We start from the raw sequence: 18822 nt of genomic DNA on the forward strand, positions 1-18822 counted from the left end.
CCACGTAAGCTAATGGTATCCTAAATGGCAGAAAATGCTACTGGTTCATCCAGGCCGCTTGATATTTTAAGGTTTTATGAAACAGTAACTATGGTCACAAAAGCTATAGTTATCAATATAATTTTAAAATATTCATAAATATCATGCAAAAAAAAATTTGTGACAATAAATTTCTTTCGACATGAGTATGTGAACCGGCAATTTCCCGGATGCTATGGTTTTCTTAGCAGCGCGACATACGAGGGGAGATAAGCTGATATTTGGAATGTGTAAAGCACAGGGTTTTACGTTGCTGGAGAATATTATTACAATACATATTAGTATTTTCGATTACGAGCACTCATAATCGTTGATTCAACAATTTTTGACAGGCGCGAAAGCTCTTTAAATCCACGATTCGGCCGCCATGGCGGTCAGTTTCACCAACGACATTGATTTTATTACTATATATATCCGTACACAAGCGACAATGCGACGCGAGTGGCCGTTCCTCGAACCCGGGTTCCCGACATTTTCACGGACGTTTTTCTAACAGGCGCCCAATACAGAGATTGGACTCCTTCCCTATAGTCTCCTTGGCCGCTTCGTGTAATGACAGTTTTTCAAGATGGCCGCCGATGTAAACACTCGTGCGTGCGTGCCGTGTCGTCAAATTAAACTAAAATAAAGTGCTCGGAGTCGGTGTGTTTCGCTTCAGTATAAAAACCTCAACTGCAAAACATTCGTTTTCTCCTTTCCGTTTCGGCATTTCTTCTGAAAAAAAATTCTCCCAAGTGTTCCTATATTCGAACAAATGCTGATCCTCTTCGAGCCCTCGAACAAGCCTTTTCCGGATCCTCCCCGCGATTATTGCAAAAGCTTTTCTAGAATCCTCATGCAAGTCCTTCTTCAATTTCCCTCTTCTTCTTTGACGTATCGGCGCGTTGAAGCTACCGAAAGCTTGACGAAGATGCGTCAGAGCGATGGCACAGCAACGCGGCTGTCCGCAGCATATTCTGACCGTTCTATCGGTCTAGTTCGAGGTCGGTGGAGCGACGTCTGCGCTTGTCCCAAATAAGCGATCCTCTCGATTCCGCGCTGTCAGGGTCCATTATATCACATCGTTTAACTTATGCTGCAGTGCGTATCTCGCACGGATGCTATACCTGCTGCTGCTGCTGCTGCTTCCCCTGTCATAGACATAGTAGAATTATACTCTGTGCGAGCCTCCTTCGTATATAGGACCGAGAGACCGCAGCCTCGCGAGAGAGGTACGCGCGCCGTGTTTGAGGTGCACTCTATTTATCAGCTCGTGTACCCTCCGCATCCACCTCAATCTGCTGCGCCCACTCTCTTGAGCGCGGAACCCGCGATCTCTCGTCTTCTCCTTTTTCCTCTATACGTTTACGTCGAGCGACCGGCTGCTCTCGCCGCATGTACACACGCTGCTCTAACGTATCTCTACGAAACTTACGCAACGAGCGTAAATTTCGTTAACTCGCTGCAAGGTCTACTCGCTCGAGCTAGTGCAACTCTCCTGGCAAACATTCGTAACTGTATATACGCGCCTCTTTAAGTATCTGATAATGACGTTCCGCGAGGAGAGCGAAGCCCTAGCGGGCATGCTCGACCTCGTGTACATTCACTATAACGCGTCGTATTTATGTATATATACGTATATAAATCTATACGAAGACCCGTGTTTTAAAGCTATTTTGTGTTCGCGCCACGCGACATCCGAGTGTGCCGGCGACGATTGCCGAGTGAACAACACCACGGCGACTTGCGGCTATCGCACACTCTTCTCGTTATCATAAGTAACAAACTGCTTCAGACTTGTACAGTAAATCTGCTTTCCTGTGCGCCGGTCGCCGCTTCGTACGTATTTCCACACTCATTAATAACCCGAGGTATTTTTGTGCCGAAGTTTGCACTGCTGGGAACGCGCTCGCCCCGCCGCGCTGTGTAATGCGATTGATAGGCTCTGAAAAAATAATGTGTGCCAATTCGCAAAGTTGGGATGTTACGAAATTTCAGTTGTTTTTCCTCATTGGCTCTTTTAGATATTGGCCAAATCCTCGATGCTGAAAATCAAAAGCTCGATTTTGATGATGACAAGAAAAACTCTTTGGGATTCGAATAATCTCAAAAATACTTTCGATTACATTAAACAAATCGCGATTTGCGGAAACAGCGAAAGAAGCTTGAATGAAAAAATGTGATGGGAAGCCATCGCGTCGAGTTACTTCAACGTACACCTGCTCCTTGTCCGCTTGCGATTGTACGCTAATACATCTCCTCTTTTTCCAATCCAACGTTCTAACGGCACCGCGACAGATGTGCATGAAAAACCTCGCGAAATTTTTAAACGCGCTTCCATAAAGCTTCGCAAACCTAATCAGGGCTCGTAGTTATATATAGCAACTTGAAAGATCCGTAGTGCCGGAGGAGTTGGTTCGCGGAACGTTATTCCCTGCTGTTGTTCCCCCGCCGCTGCATCACTGTATCTTTATGCACTTGCACTCTTCTCAGCGAGCGTACTTAATATTTGCTGACGCAGCGGGGCTGCATAAGCAACAGGTGCTGAAATTTGCGCATATACACACACACACACACACATATTTTGTACTTTAAATGACGTACTACGCAAACTCTATCCCCGTGAATCCTCATTTATCGATTATGTTATAGTTAAGGAATTTTGCGACGTCGGAAAGGGCTCTGCGAGAGTTGATCTCCGACGATTAATAATGCGCATACCATTGAAAAGTCAAATTGGAGGAAAATACGCGACATTGTTTAAAAATACGAAAATCACGCGTCCCCGGCGAATGGACACTTTTTTGTAGTGTATCTTAAGGCCGTGTGGACAGAAACATTTGGGGCGGATTCGACGAGCCGTAATGTAAAACGAAAAATGTTTGTTTTTTGTTTCAGGGGTTTTGGAGATGGCCGCGACCGAGAGCACGATTCGATTCAGCGGTCACACATTGGACAAGGCAACCAAGGCCAAGGTAAGCTGCAGACTTCCAAAGAGTACATATAAAAAGTATTGACTGAGAAACATTTTTCGGCGCTTGCTTCTTATCCGAGTGTAAAAAGTTCGTCGATCGCTTTGAGAGTTCGTGGAAATCACTTTTCCTTTGTTCGTTTTTCGACGCGCGGTTCGAATCGACGTTTCCGGGTTCAACGAAAGAAAACTGAGGCTCATCCAACGCGAAATTTCTTTCGCCGGTCACATCGAATCAAGCCTCCAACTTGGCGCGCGCACCGCGTGGCTATTTTATGAAGATTGCATAATGCGAGAAAGTCGTTTTTAACGAATGAGTTTTCATTAATAATAATTGCGAAAATGAATTACATTGGTCATTCCAGCCTGGGTTTTGTTGTGGCAAAGTTGCGAGCTCATGGCGAAGCTCTAACGGTGCGGCCATAATCGCACTGCACTTTGCCGCGCGAACGATCTTTACTTCGTCGCGACCCGAAGGAATTTGATACTCGGACTTTCATTCAACTCCAGATCGGACCAAATTCCCCAAAACCCGATATTTTTCGTTTCGAATACTTTTTACCCCGATTTGAGTCCTCGGCAAGAATTACGTTTCAGTTCGAAACAATCGAAGCATGATTGCAAGTAATTTTTTCGTCTGACAATTTACAACGCTTCGTCAGTTTAGACCTGCAGCGAAAGGCAGTCAAAATAGTGAACCTGAAGCGGTCAACCGCGCTACTGCGTGAAAGGCAAAGACGATTCGGTCGAATGACAATGCTGCGGTTACGCTTTTTTTTTCTTCGTACCGACTAAAACTATGCTTATTCGATATATTTTGAAAAAAGAAAAAACAATCAAATCGCGTTTCGATTGAAAATCGATGTTCCATTGGAAATTGTACAATGTAGCAGGAATATTCTTTTTCCTTGGAAATTGTTTTCCGCACTTCTCACTGGTCCTCTACATCTTTGTTTTTGTGAAAAAGCACTTTCTTAGAAATTCAATTGAATATTGTGGTCACCGGATTGACAATTTGAGGCTATTTCACTCGACGATTTTGTGAAGTAAGCGAAGATCGTATAAAATGAAAAAAATTCTTTACCGCATTCGAATAATTGGTGTTAAATTTTGAATTGACGATTTATCGTGCCGGTTATTCCAACGAAAAACTCATTTTTTTGTATATAAACATCGTCTGTTGATTCGAACCGGCATCATCAACGCAGTAGTTTATTCAATATTCTGTATTATCTTACGAAATATCTTCAAGGCGATAATAAAGAATATTTAGGTCGAACCACATCAAACAAAGATGGTCTAAATTTGAGGCGCAGCTTATTGCGTAACATAGGAGACCGAGCTGCTTTCAGATCTGAACTTTCGTGGTTCGGAACTACGATAAATCGATACCGCGATGTAAATAATGAATTTTAATCATCAATAAAAATCTTTTTTTTTTCATGCGAATGTCTCCAATTCATCAAATTCAAATTGGTCAATTTATTTTTTAACACTTTTGTCGAAAAACCAGCAAGAAGTTTACTCAAACTCCACTGAAGCTACGTTCGCACACGTATTGAATTTCGTTGGCTTCGCGCACGTGACGATACTTCATTCTCTGTGTCGAGGCAGATGCTCGCATTTCAACTTTCTTGCTTCGTGAATTTTCGAGTTTTTATTAGATCGAGAGCAGCTCTATATGAGCAAAAGTTGAGAAATTCAAACCAAAATGTTGCTAATTTGCTGAATTTCGATTAAATAAACGAATGAAAACGTTGAAAAATGCTCGAGTTAATAAAATATTACAGTCTCTTCAAAAACTTTTAGCATTACTTCTACTACTGTTTCTGTATGGTATTACGACTCGAAAATCGCTTTAATTTGATCTGAAAAAAGCGTGAATTACACAGTTAGAGTTGATGTTACTCGTAGCGTAACATTATTTGGTCCACTGGACCGAGTAATTGTTGAAAGCACCAAATATATTTCGTTCCACTGATTAAAAATTCATTAGGCCGCCCGTGTTCGCAGATCAAATCGATCTTCTTTATTCACCGGAGTAAGGTCATGTTCCAGAGAATAAAATTTTCTTTTCGAGGAAGCGCCGGAGTATCCCCAACTCTCTTCCTTCGCTTCGTGTATCCAGCTGCGAGGAGAAAATAGACCGTTTGAAATGCCGAAAGTATTTTAAAAAAATCTTTCACAAATGGCCATCTCTCGACCCATGGAATTTTTTATTCTCGTTTTTCGATATTCTGTTCCACAAAGTTACAGGGAAGTAGATATATGAAATGATTTTGCAAAGTCTTTTTCAGACCCAGCTCATAGGAGTGTACAAAATCTTTTCGGGTTGGGCTGCACGTATGAAGACTTGGCTCGAAATCAGATGAAAATCGAAAATTACCAGCAAACGTTAAATCAAAAAAATTCAGCCAAATAGAAAATAGGAAACGAACGAAGCGATTTTGTCGTTTTTTTGCAACAATGTTTTATTCACTAAAAATTCGGACGGTGTTCATGCTCGAACAGGCGCTTGAAACGTGCCGTTGAACAGGAAAAAAATCTTGAGAAAACTCGATCCTTGCCTAACCAGATTCCTTGCAGCTACGCAATATTGTCTCTACGTTATTTCTTGTCGAATTCGTTCCATTTGGATAATTATTGTGTGATTCATTGAATAACATTCGCTGCAGAATAAACACACGAACGAAGGAGAATGAAGGTACAGCACTTGGAATGCCAATATACGTCGTCGGAACTGGTTAATGCCGATAATTTATTACCGAGCATTGTATTTCACGAAAATTCTCAGCATTCCGTCACGTGTTCTCTCGATGAGAGTTTCACAGCGTACGGCGAAAATGTTTGGGTTTCAATGTCATTCTATGTAGTTTTTTTTTTCTACCCACTGACCTCGATCGCTTAATATCCCGATTGTCCGGGACTCCCATTTCGGAAAGTTCGTAGAACGTTCTCGTGTTTAACACTCTTATCGTATGCTCGATCAACGACACGAGTCCAGTTGATCACAATTAAATTTCACGCCGTTTGAAAATACTGTAAAATTGAACTCTTGTATGAAAAATGTTTCCACCATCCCTTGCGTCACTCGTTCGAACGAAATTTCATCAGCGTCGCTGGGCATGTAACTGCGATCACGAAATTACGAATAAAATGTTTTTTTTTTTCGTTTCTCTCCAATTTTTCACACTCCTCGTCACATTTGTATAACGCTCTTCGATGCTTCTTTTGTGATGATCGATCATTGAAAAAAAAAAAAATGTAACTCTGTTGCTCAAACCAAGGTTGTAACGGTCATTTAAACGATATTATTATTTGCTTATATTTACGCGTTAAGCTGTGCGCGTGGCTCTGGGAGATGACGTACTTCGTTTCCAAGAGTGGGTGTATATACTAATAATGTCCAGTGTCCTCGTAGCTCGTAGCCACGCACGGACGATTGAGAAGAGTGTGGAGATTCGTGAGATATGACATTGGTGTGTGTCTTTTGTCAACAGGTTACCTTGGAGAATTATTACAGCAACCTGATAGCTCAGCACATAGAGCGTAAGCAGAGGTTAGCCAAATTGGAGGAATCGTTGAAGGACGAAGGTCTCTCGGAGCAACAGAAGCAGGAAAAGAGACTTCAACATGCTCAGAAAGAAACGGAGTTTCTACGTTTGAAACGTTCGAGGCTCGGTGTCGAGGACTTCGAGCCCCTTAAAGTAATTGGACGCGGGGCTTTTGGCGAGGTAATGAAATAAATCTAACGCCGCCTTTTTATCCTCAAATTTCAAACATCCAGCGTCATTTCCTCGTTGCATTTCCGGCTTTTGCCCTTCGCTCGCGCCTTCTGACAAAAATGATTAATCTCGTCACGCTCATTATCCACTTATTTCTAACATTGCTGGCTTTTAAAACAGGTGAGACTCGTCCAAAAGAAGGACACTGGTCACGTTTACGCCATGAAGATTCTACGCAAAGCTGACATGCTGGAAAAAGAACAGGTCGCTCACGTCAGAGCCGAGAGAGATGTTCTCGTCGAGGCTGATCATCAATGGGTCGTTAAGATGTACTACAGCTTTCAGGATCCTATCAATCTCTATCTCATTATGGAATTTCTTCCCGGAGGTAACAACTTCACTTTTATATTCACAAATGGTAAAAGAAATTTTCAAGCTTTAGCTCATTGAGATCGACCCGGACAAGCGGCGTTTGCTCCAGCCAATTATTTCCGCACATTATCTTGATAATTATCAGCCTCTTAAGGACCAGGAATTTCCACGTTAAAATCGACCTTTCTTTACACGAAATTCGTGCATATAATATCGATGAATTTTTCATGTGGAGTGTCCGAATAATTACGAAATCATTGGCTAGATGTTTCACCGAGTTACATTGCGCAGATAAAAATGTATATTTCTTTCCATTTGCAGGCGATATGATGACACTTCTTATGGAAAGAGACACATTGTCCGAAGAGTCTACGCAATTTTATATTTCGGAGACGGCTTTAGCGATCGACTCGATACACAAATTAGGTTTTATTCATAGGTACGTTGATAGAACTGTACTTGGTCTTCAAACTGTTGCCTAGCCAAAACCTAACCATATTTTCAAGGAAAACCAAAATTTCATATTACTTTAAAGTATATATTCCTCAAAGAGTATCCAAACGAGTGACAATAGCGTTGTTGACATTCACTTTGGATTTACTCTGCTGGATGTGCTGCCGCGGCTTATATGAAATTTGTTTGAAACTTTGTTTAAAAACAATAGAATCTCTGGCAGCGAACTCGCTTTCATAAATGCGTCTCCGATGTCTTATCGACGAGTACTCTAGATGGTAACGAGACTCCGTAATTTAGGAAATTAACGAGTTTTTTTGTTTTGGGACTGACAAATATCGTGGAGAGTTACGCATACCCGAGTACACTTTACGGGTTAAACGTTTTTCTTACCGATTTGTTTCAGGGATATAAAACCTGACAACCTGTTGCTGGATGCACGGGGCCACATAAAGCTCTCGGATTTTGGTCTCTGTACGGGTCTGAAAAAATCACACAGAACCGAGTTTTATCGTGATTTGAGTCAAGCAAAACCTTCGGATTTCAGTAAGAATAAAAAATATAGGTCAGCGCGAAAAGTCTATTTGGCCTTTAAACGTAAAGCGCTTGTTTACACCGATTTTTCAGTGACATCTTGTGGGAGTAGTAGCGGTGGTGCTATGGATAGCAAAAGACGAGCAGAGAGTTGGAAGAGAAACCGAAGGGCACTGGCCTACAGTACAGTTGGTACACCTGACTACATAGCTCCCGAAGTCTTCCTTCAAACCGGCTACGGACCGGCTTGTGATTATTGGTCTCTGGGTGTCATCATGTACGAGATGCTAATAGGTTTGTATCACTTTTTTTTCTTTCCATGTCAAAAAGCAACGAGCTCTTTTTCTATTGCAACACTATATTTATCCTCGTTCCAGGTTATCCCCCATTCTGTAGTGAGAATCCTCAAGAAACTTATCGAAAAATAATGAACTGGCGAGAGACATTGGTCTTTCCGCCGGAAGTACCGATCAGTGAAGAAGCCAAGGATACGATTGTTAGGTTTTGCTGCGAGTCCGAAAGAAGGCTGGGTACGTGTGTTATCTCAAAGATGGCAATCAATTCGTTTCACTCGTTCATTTATTTGCGTTGTCAGTTGTTATTCATATCCATGGAATATATTACTGAATCTACCACTTTTTTGACCATATTGCTTTCGCAGGTTCTCAGCGGGGGATCGAAGAGTTGAAGCTCGCTCCGTTCTTCCGTGGTGTCGATTGGGAACACATTAGAGAAAGACCCTCGGCTATTCGTGTAGAAGTTCGTTCGATCGACGACACCTCGAACTTTGATGAGTTCCCGAGTGTCAAACTCGAAATTCGTGAGTTATAGCAGCTTTTAATTTTTGTCTTGTTAAAAGATTCTGATTTCATTCTGATTCGTCGTTAAACATCTCAACACTTTGTATGTGCTCCAGCAAATTAATCGGTTTTCGAATATGAAATAAAAAAAATGTTGGAATGCCAAGATTGCGATTTCAATGGAATGTTCGATCGTTGCAGCTTCGGCACCGTTACCCCAAGACGGTGAGGTGACATACAAAGATTGGGTCTTCATAAACTACACGTTCAAGCGTTTCGAGGGTCTAACACAACGGGGCACGCCGACGAAAAAATAGCAACTCTCGAGCGCTTGCACGGCAATCGGCAACCAGCAAAGTGATTCAATCGGTACTCCGGCCCAGGTACATCATAATCCGCATTGAGTGGCTGTTGATAAAATGTGGATATCGGTTCAAACGGACAGGAAAGGGGACCTGGAATGGCCTATCGAGGCAGAGTCCGAACGGCGGTGTGAATCGTGATTATAAAATTGCGCTAAACCGCATGAACTACGATTACCATGGGCGTACGCAGTTGTATTGTGTGTACGTGTGTGTCTCTTTTTCTTCTCGCTCTCCTGCCATCCTCGACTAAGCTCTTAGAACATCGGTACTCAGAGATGATGAACTTTCATCAAGATGTACCGGATGAGATTTCGTGCAGCGTATTTGCACTTTGAAAATTAGAAGGATAAACCAAGACGTATAATTTACTACGACTAAGAACTACGATACCGTGGATAGTAAAGAAAAACATTCGAATTGAGGCAAAACGATGCACGATCGAGCTCTCTTTCTCTCCCCTTTTCTTCGCTCTATTATCTTTAATTGTTGACTTTGGAAAATAATCCTTTATTCATTCTCTATCGATGCTGCTTCTTTGGCGCTTTTTCATTGCTTATACTTTTACCTTTCGTTCCGATTATCGACGAGGCGCGCTGTGATAATATAATTCTCGATGAACATTTACGATTTTCACGAAAGTTCAATTTTTTCCTGTGTTCTTTACTTTTTTTTGTTGTTTTAAATTCTTTATCGGTTCGCACAGGTTGGATCGGACAAACAAGTATAGAGATAGGACAAGAAACTGGGAAACGCGATCGTGTGTGCTATCCGTGTGTTTTGTTTGGAAAATATTGGATTTATAATCGATTTTCATCATGCTTTAATGCATTATCGAGCGGGGCTCGTTCATTTGTTGCCCGATCGATGTTCCTAGCGTGCGCTTAATGTATTGTACTCCAGGAACGATAACGAAATATTGAAGATGAAAAATTTGCGAAAAAATCTGGCACCTTCGCGAGAGCAGGCGTCTCGAAACATCTTGTTCTGTCGCCCTCGGCACCTAAATCTCATAAGTTTGATGATTCCCGGAGAATCGTCTCTTCACACGCTTATGTTAAAGTAATTTTAACGTTGCGGCTTAAAAATCGGGTGCGAATTTTTCCCGCAAGAAATTCAATAAAACCAGGGCACCACACCGAAAGAGTTGCATAAATGAATAATAATGAAGTGAAAATGAAAACAGTTAATTGTAGATACGTTCTAAATAATGAAATAACTGCCGTCGTTCCAGAGTGGAAATTCCACTCTCCAATGATTTCCCGATATCAAAGCAGCGAGTGGACGAACATGCGTTATAAAATACAAAGACATTTTAGCTCGGGCGAAAAACATGAAGAATCGGAATCGATTATTGTAATAAACGAATGAATGAACGAGAATAAGCAAAGAGTATAGACGCGTCGCGTCACACGTCAAATTGGCGAATGGCCACAAACACACACATACACACACGTTGATATTGTATAAATTCGAGACGATGAATTAGTTTCGTACGATTTTGCCAGCGTTGAATATGAAATAATTATTGAATATCATACTTAATAGGAGCACCACAACAGTAACGAGTTGAGAGGAGAAAAAGAAATAATATTTAAAGTTTCAGTATAGTTTCGGTGAAGCGGAGTGACTAGATTTACTAAATTAATTTAGATTATTACGTACGACAATTTGAGCTACGTTAATATTAAAAGAACAAAGAAAAAGTAAATGAGATAAAACAATGATAAACCACACGATCTTGAGAGACTAATAATGAAATCAACTATTTTCTTCATTAATTGAACTATATAGACTAGGGATGATAAAATCGATAGGCCGTTTGGCGACTCGAGATCCGATGCATACATATATAAACAAATATATGCGTGTAAAACCTAAATAAATTTAGTCACTCGATGCTATCATTACAATCGTACGTTACGATATACTTAATCCAAAACGACGTCCAATTTAATCGAGTTTAGGGTCAAATGAAAATCAAGCGATCGCAAATTATTTATCTATTCAATGAAAAAAAATAAAAATATAAAAAAATACGAAAAGAAAGAATGAAAGAAATAACAGAGAGAAAAATTAATACAACAATAGCCACGAGATGCCTTTGACGCAAGAATCTTTGGTGCCCTGGAGCAGCGAACGAAATTACCTTAACAATAGATCGACATTTTATCACTACGTTCGAATATCTGTGAATATATTATACAAGTGAAGAACGAGGCGTTGCACGCCCTCGAAGACCGTTTGCTTCTCGGTTTGTTCTTTCCAAAAAAATTATGTTTCAATTGGAATTATTAAGCGGTTACGCGATACCCTAATTGGAAACTCATCGATTGAAAATTCAAGTTCGATCAATTTTTACATTAGACGGATTGAAACATCATGAGATTAAGTTGTATTTTAAAGAGTGTTTAGTGCCCATTTACCTAAGTGTTACTCATCACTTAGAACTCAATTTGGAAGCGTCGCTCAAGCGTACCGTCATTTGATCATTTTTTAGGCTGGGTTGTACTTGGGAAGCAACTACAACCGCACTCGACTCTTTTTTTTTTTATAACACCCGAGAGCCAAACGTCTTTCGAGTTCACGCGGAGTATGGTGTCTCATGTGTAGACGTGAAAAAATATACGTGAGTGATAATTCATCCATTTATCCATGCCGCACATCGGATTTTCGAGTTTCCACACGTTAGACAAAACTGTCATTGTATTTATCTATGAAAATTACGAGAATATGTTCGATGTTCCATATTTTTTGCTCCTAAAATAAGGGATCAAAACTGAAGGCAGAGTCTTCTCTTTGGATTATCGAGCGCAAAATTCGTGTATTGGCCATCATCGATAGGAATATCAAAATTCAATGAAATGGAAAACCGAAAAGCTTCGATGTGTGTATGATTTTGAGGATCACTTTTCAACGCATTATTCTTCCAAAATACAATATCCCCGGCGCTCCCGTAAGCCCCATGAATGCGGGTTGTTGGAAAAAATATGAACTGAAAAAAAAAAAAGAGAGAAACAAAAATACCAAAAAGAGCGTTATCACTAACTGTGACTGTAGCTTCGTTCTAGGATCTCAGATGATTTAATGGTACAAAGTCTTGATGACCAGGCGCTTTTCTCTGGCACAATTGGGCAAACAGATAATTGAGTAGCCACGTGTATTGTGAGACCGCGTAACATGCGCGTTCGATTAACTCGTTGAAATTTTCCCGCCAATCAATATTATTCTGGCCTCCACGTCCCCGCTCCATTTGACAATTATTTCTTCGGCAAAATCCTAGCAAGTCGGAAGCGTGGTACACCCTTGAAAGTTAAATTCGTATTTAATCATTGTTGCTTTTTGTGCTAATTATCATACGAAATATGGAACGAATTATGGAGCTCTGAAAAAAGTGAGTCAATTGCTCGTTCACATCGAACAATTGCGAGGGCGAAAAAAAAATAAATCATGTATATTTGGATATAGATATCTACTTATTACGCATAGATGTTTACTCGAAACAGAGCACTTTTCGAATCTGCTATTGTCAAAGGAAGGATGAGACATTCCTCGAAACTATCGTTTTTTCAAAAACTCAATCGTGCACAATTTCTCCTTCTCTTTCTCTCCTCGATTCATCTTTACGTATACACTGTGTCTTGCGCTGTCCGAATCTCCCATAGTACGTATAACCCAACCTTCTCGCGTGAAGCGACTGTGTTAGAAAAAAAAAGAAAAAAAAAACAAGACAAGCGAATGATCGAAGGATTATTTAGCAGTAAGTGCTGCAGCGAGTAAGTTGAACTGGAAAAGGAGAATCATTGGTAGCGTTTCACTCGCTATCAATCGTAGAGGGAATGAGAGACGCGTATAGAAGATTGAAAAAAAAACTTCGTTTTTTTGTACATGTGATAATTAGGAGAAAATATAGACTCGGCGAGCTTCGGGCGAGCGGACGACTGCAATTTTTATTTGTCCCGAGGCCCCGAGTCTCTTATGATTGTGCGAGACGCGTGATACGTATAGAGAGGAATTTGCCGTTATTAAGAAACCGATATCGTTCATATACGTTTATTCGGCGATTAGATTCCGAGCAGCATCTCTCGTCCATTGCGTGACGACCGTGACGACGTCAACAAAATACGAAAAGAAAGAAAATAAAAATAGCGATAATGATCCCAGCAGCACACGCGCGCCACCCAACAGATTGTATATATTTTCGTACTACGTCTCTCTTCCTCTTTGGTGTTTCATCGTTTTTTTTTCTTTTAATTTTTATTACGAATCATGAAAAAGGACACACGCGCACATGCGTACACAAACACGACGATGGCCGGAGGATGCTTTCCCACGACACAACGCAACATTCTTGATTTTCATGCCCACCATCCCATTATTTTGATTGTGTTGTACAGTGATTGTATTTTCTTTTGCCACTGTTTTTTAGTTGAATTTGAACTGTGAAACTGACACGAGGAGATTATTGTAGAACGATATAGTTTTTAAGTAGAAACGTTCTCGTACGGTTGTCGCGGATAGATCGTAAGAGTACACATATTTCGGTAGGCCAACGCCAGCGAAGAGAGAAGGGAGGCGATGTTGTGGCAACACATCGAACGAGCGCGTTGTTGGGCCATGCAGCGCACACTCACGGGCGTCCGATGTTGAAAAAAAAAACCACGAGTAACGGATCAGCATCGATTCCAAGTATTTTGCACGTTTATTGTGAGGACGCGATGAAAAAATAATATTAATAGAACGAGGATTCAGAGTAACGAAATAAACACGGGAGAGATCGCGATCGTCGAATGATTTGCGGTGTGAATGAGAAGAATATTGTGTAAACGAGAAACAAAGTGACGAGTGGATTGAAATATTTTATAGTAGGCTTGTGATAAAATTAAAGAATTATTATCGATCGATGAAATGATGAAAAAAAAAAAAAAAAACAACAACAAAAAACAATGTATAAAGAAAAAACATTGCTTTCCACATGCAGAATATACTATTGTAATTATGTCGTTAATAAATTGTTTTTTATTTTATTCCAGATTTTTTTTATATAACATCTATTATATAATTAATATGTAGTACACAATATCTACGATGACATGATCTCGTAAACAGGGGCTACTCAGTAATCGCTTGGAAATTGTGTAAAATATGGCGTGATACGATCTTCACATATCCCCCGGTATTCCTCCCTCCCCCCTTATCCTCCTCCTCCTCTTCGCTATTTCTCTCTGATCGTGGTGATGTTTTCTGATTTCGTTCAACTATATCACTGATAACCTTTGTAACTCGTGCGATACGGATGAACGTATTCGTCGAGTGATATATTGATATACTGCGTCACCATAGGAACTCTTCGGGATAAAATGTATATTTTTTCTCCATTGAAGATTTCGAATCAACTATACTTTTGGTCTGTTACACAATTGAATTTTCTAGTAAAAACATCAGAGAAACGTTCGCAACTTTTTTTTTCATTGGAAAAAGTGTTACGCCGCTGTGATACGACGATAGTATATATATGGAGTTCTCATTGGAATAATGTCTTGATCACGTCATAACTCGATCTTGTTGCGTGTTCGCAAAGCTCGAACATCAGACATTATCGTCCGGAAATTTTATCTATTTCATGTTCGAGAAAAAATGGCCGTCATTATCGTGACACATTTACTGAAAAATATATAAAAACAAACGAAAACAAATTTTTAATTTCTAGTTCGTCGATTTTTAGCTAAAGTCTCGATAGTTCGACGGTTTTTCCGTCCTTTGAAAAGTTAAAGTGCTGAACAAGACATTCCCACTGACTCGCTTGATAATTTTGCAAACAGCTGCGGTCGGTAACATACCTTCGGATGATATTATCAACATCTCTTGCTATGATAACATACCCATATACCTTTTTATCGTGCAGTTTTCCTGAAGTGAGTACTAAACTCCCATTAAATCTCCATCGATGGCGTTTATATACACGCATCGACACGATTAGTCTGTGATTTATATCAATGTGATATTTAATGCGTACCTTCTTGATCAACGTGCAAATGTAAGCCGGGATGTGAGTGTACACATCTGAGGCTAGATGGCGATGCCGTGGCCTTCTCTCTTTTTACTCAATAAAAAAAAAATAAAAAAATAAAAAATAAGGCATTTCATTATGACTCTACCATTTTCGGTGTCAGTGGTGCATGTGTGCCGATGTTTTCAACCCTATGACGATTTGACTAAAATCAAATTTATATATGATAAATATTTTCACTAGATTCTTCTTCCAAAGTTTCAATTTCGGTAATTCAAAGAAAAATGCTCGCGTTCAAAATTACCTTCGAAGTACATTGAATTCTCTTATATAAAAAGAGAGTAATCAAACGCGTTGATCAGTCTATCGCGTGATTTGGATAAGAAATTTATAGTAAAAAGCCGATGAAGGCAAATAAGTATGAAGTATCGACGGAAGAGAAGGAAATAAGTTGACGAACACACGATTTAACATTCGAATCTACTACCGAAGGGGGGGAGTGTGCCGAAAAGAATGAACGATATAGGTGCAAAGTGTATTTTCGTGTCGCCCTACATCAGCGCTAACGGGGGAAAAAGTAAATGGTGAGAGGTACGGCCCCCGCGCGGCCGCGTCCCGAGTCGATGTGGTCGTCATGTCGTCAAACGTTCGATGTCCGCCGTCCTCTTTCTATTGTTTCGTACAAAATCGGATTATTTTTGTTCCGTTAGCTCGATCAAGCAGATTGACGCGTTGAAGTACAGCTCGGAAACATAAGAAAGCACACACACACACACACACACACACACACACACACACACACACACACACACACACAAGAAAAACGGAAACTGCAAAAATAAAACGCCGAAATGTTATGCATCATGAGGCAACGGTAAGTGCACGAGTTTTTTGTGATGAAATTTACGCGGACAACGGAGACACGTACAAATTGTGCGATTATGCGCCACCAGACTCGATTGCCGAGCACTATATGATCCTGTGTATCACTGTAACACAACGTTGGTTCGCTATTCGTGTTACCGAGTTTTTTTCATCCACGACCTCTCTCATGGAAAATGCGATTGGATTGATTCCGGTGATAAATCGTCAGTTCCCCCGAAACATACACCGAATAAATTTTATCCTCACCCCCTCCCTCTCTACCACCTCATCGCGAAATGCTTTTTTCCCATGAGCCAAACGAAATAACGAAAAGTGTCGTTTTCGACGCGCTGACCATATCCACAAAAGATTCTCGGGCTGTTGCGTGTCCTCTGGAACGAGCGATACATCGGGGGAATTGGTTTGAGGGAGAAAAAAAATCCTCGCACAAGCGTTACCGGGCTTTCTTATCGTCGAGAGAAAATATATCCCTAACAATTCTTTTCATACGACGTTCTAAGAAAATCCTTCGATTTTTCGACACCTCCGTCTAAACCTCAATACTTTTGTTTTATCATAATGTTTTTCACGGGTAATTACGTTGTTTACGGAAAAACATGGGAATATTTCGATCCCGGACAGCTGGCAAATGGTATTTTCGGCTCTCAACGTTTCTTTTTCGACAAGATCGCCAGCATATTTTGATGCTAATTATTTTAGCTTTAAAAATAGATTGATTTTTCGGTCGATTCTTTCGATTTCGTGTCACGCTCATCAATCGACGCCGAGTCTCGCTTTCCTGAGAGCTGATGGCAAATTTTTCAGCTGAGCTCGCAGCAGCCTCTTGCTGCCCCCATCTCTTCTTCATCGCGTATAAAGAGGTAAGTCGAAGCGTGCGCGTAGTAGCTCGTTCCTTCGTTGCATATATATTGCGTCAACGAGTGGTTATCACGAGTCCGCGATTGGCTGTGCCCTCTGACCCGCGAGTATAGCTCCGCCTCTGAGTTTCGCACCGACATTACACACTGACCGCCTCCTTTTCATACTAACGATATATCTATGAAATCTTCTGCTGAATGCGTACGAGCAAAACACAATTGCTGTTGGCTCAGCGCCGATCTTACTCCTCGCAAATGACACCATCTTAAATTGTATTTACGGGCTAAATGATTCCACGACTAACTAATCGGTTGTGCCTTCGTATTCTCGATTCATTAATAATGCAATTAAATATAAAATTTAACTATATCTTTCTTATCTCGACGAATTGACTTTACGTTTTTTTTTATTCAGCAGTTACATTTTTTAGACATCGTTCGGGACCAAGTTGAGAATTATGTTGATGCAACTATTTTTGTTATTTGAAATATTTCGGGCGCAGCAATCGTTTTATCGATTTCTTGAGAGTTGCATTATTTAAGGATTTAGGAAAAACTTTTTTATTCCATAGTTGTCCAAAAAGTGACGCACACTTTATACTCGGAATTTGCGTAATATCGGTAAAATGAGGATGATGGAAACGATTAGTATTTTGCAGGTCGTAGCTACGTCGTCTCGCAAGGGTTGTGTCGCGTGCTTCTTTGAAAGGGAGTAGAAGCGCCCTTTCGCAGTTTAACATTCTGTGAATAAGGTTTTATAAGGTCAACACAAGGGGCAGAACTCTTGATGTAGGTCATGGTAAGGTCATCAGTCAGCTCGGCTCAGATATCATGCACTTTTATCTGCATAAATATCGCACACGCTTCATTTTCCTCTCCTATAAAGTTAAATGCCACGAGCAGGACTACCAATTAAAACTCGAGTTTACAGCTCTCAATTCTGGTTGTTGAGTCAGGGGAGCTTGATTGTACGCATTCAGAAAGCAGCGCGAATAGATAAGTGGCCAGAGACAATTTCGTGGCCATTGACGAAGCGCAGACTCGCATTGCACGGTTACTTATGAATGGATAACTCATTGCTGGAGTTCTCCAAAGAGTGTTGTACGAGCCGAAATGCCGAGAACTGAAAAGATCCTATTATGGTTGAAACAATTAATATTCTGTGTATAATGAAGAAAATTTTTGTAACTCATCGAGTTTGCAGGTTTCCGGAGGACATCGTGCCTTTTTGCCCTTCGTCGGATCGAGCACGGTGTTAGTCTTCTTTAACACCTATGAAAAATACCACGATAGTTGATTAGTGAGAATGACAAACGATAACCACTGTGCAGCAGCAAAAATAGAGAAAAGCTTCAAGTTTTTGTCATTATCACGACAACGTTAAAATTTCATGGGAATTAATTGAAACGAGGATCATCTGATTTCACGGAAAAATTGGTATTGCTTTGCGGAAGACTTCCTCTTGTAAGGTTGCACAACCGTGACTATTTATGACGCTGAAGCTTGCAACGTTCGAGTCCAACGAAATGATCTAAAAAAAAACCCTGCGCCGATACTTTGTGAAATAAAAAATAACCGAATGACAAATGGTTTTTTTTTTCTCGTTCATTTCGTCGGACTCGAACGTTGCAAACTTCAGCGTTGTGTCAATTTCATATATTATCCTGCATGCTGAATCTAACCAATGAATATTGACATGAGTACATTAAGAAGAATTGACTACTGAACGAAACTGTGTGGTGATATTAGTGACTCGAGGCCAAGTCAGCCTCGCTGCAGATAACGTGCATACTCGTTTGTTCATACTTTCTCATTGTTTTCATAGGCACAAGCAT

The 18822-nt window shown here is 40.5% G+C and overlaps 1 protein-coding gene across 4 annotated transcripts in view; it reads left to right on the forward strand.

Annotated features, from left to right (window-relative positions):
* Positions 1–14262, forward strand: part of trc (Serine/threonine-protein kinase tricornered) — a 68411-nt gene extending 54149 nt beyond the window's left edge. For all 4 annotated transcript variants that reach the window (XM_043420828.1, XM_043420826.1, XM_043420825.1 and 1 more), the window contains 9 exons: positions 2917–2993; positions 6490–6723; positions 6895–7102; positions 7408–7525; positions 7946–8085; positions 8167–8367; positions 8451–8603; positions 8735–8893; positions 9075–14262. In XM_043420828.1, the coding sequence (XP_043276763.1) occupies positions 2917–2993; positions 6490–6723; positions 6895–7102; positions 7408–7525; positions 7946–8085; positions 8167–8367; positions 8451–8603; positions 8735–8893; positions 9075–9190 (1406 nt within the window). In that variant the 3' untranslated portion in view covers positions 9191–14262. The remainder of the gene's footprint in view (positions 1–2916; positions 2994–6489; positions 6724–6894; positions 7103–7407; positions 7526–7945; positions 8086–8166; positions 8368–8450; positions 8604–8734; positions 8894–9074) is intronic.
* Positions 14263–18822: the final 4560 nt, after the last annotated feature.

Source organism: Venturia canescens, chromosome 6, assembly GCF_019457755.1.
Source record: "Venturia canescens isolate UGA chromosome 6, ASM1945775v1, whole genome shotgun sequence".
Classification (NCBI taxonomy): domain Eukaryota; kingdom Metazoa; phylum Arthropoda; class Insecta; order Hymenoptera; family Ichneumonidae; genus Venturia; species Venturia canescens.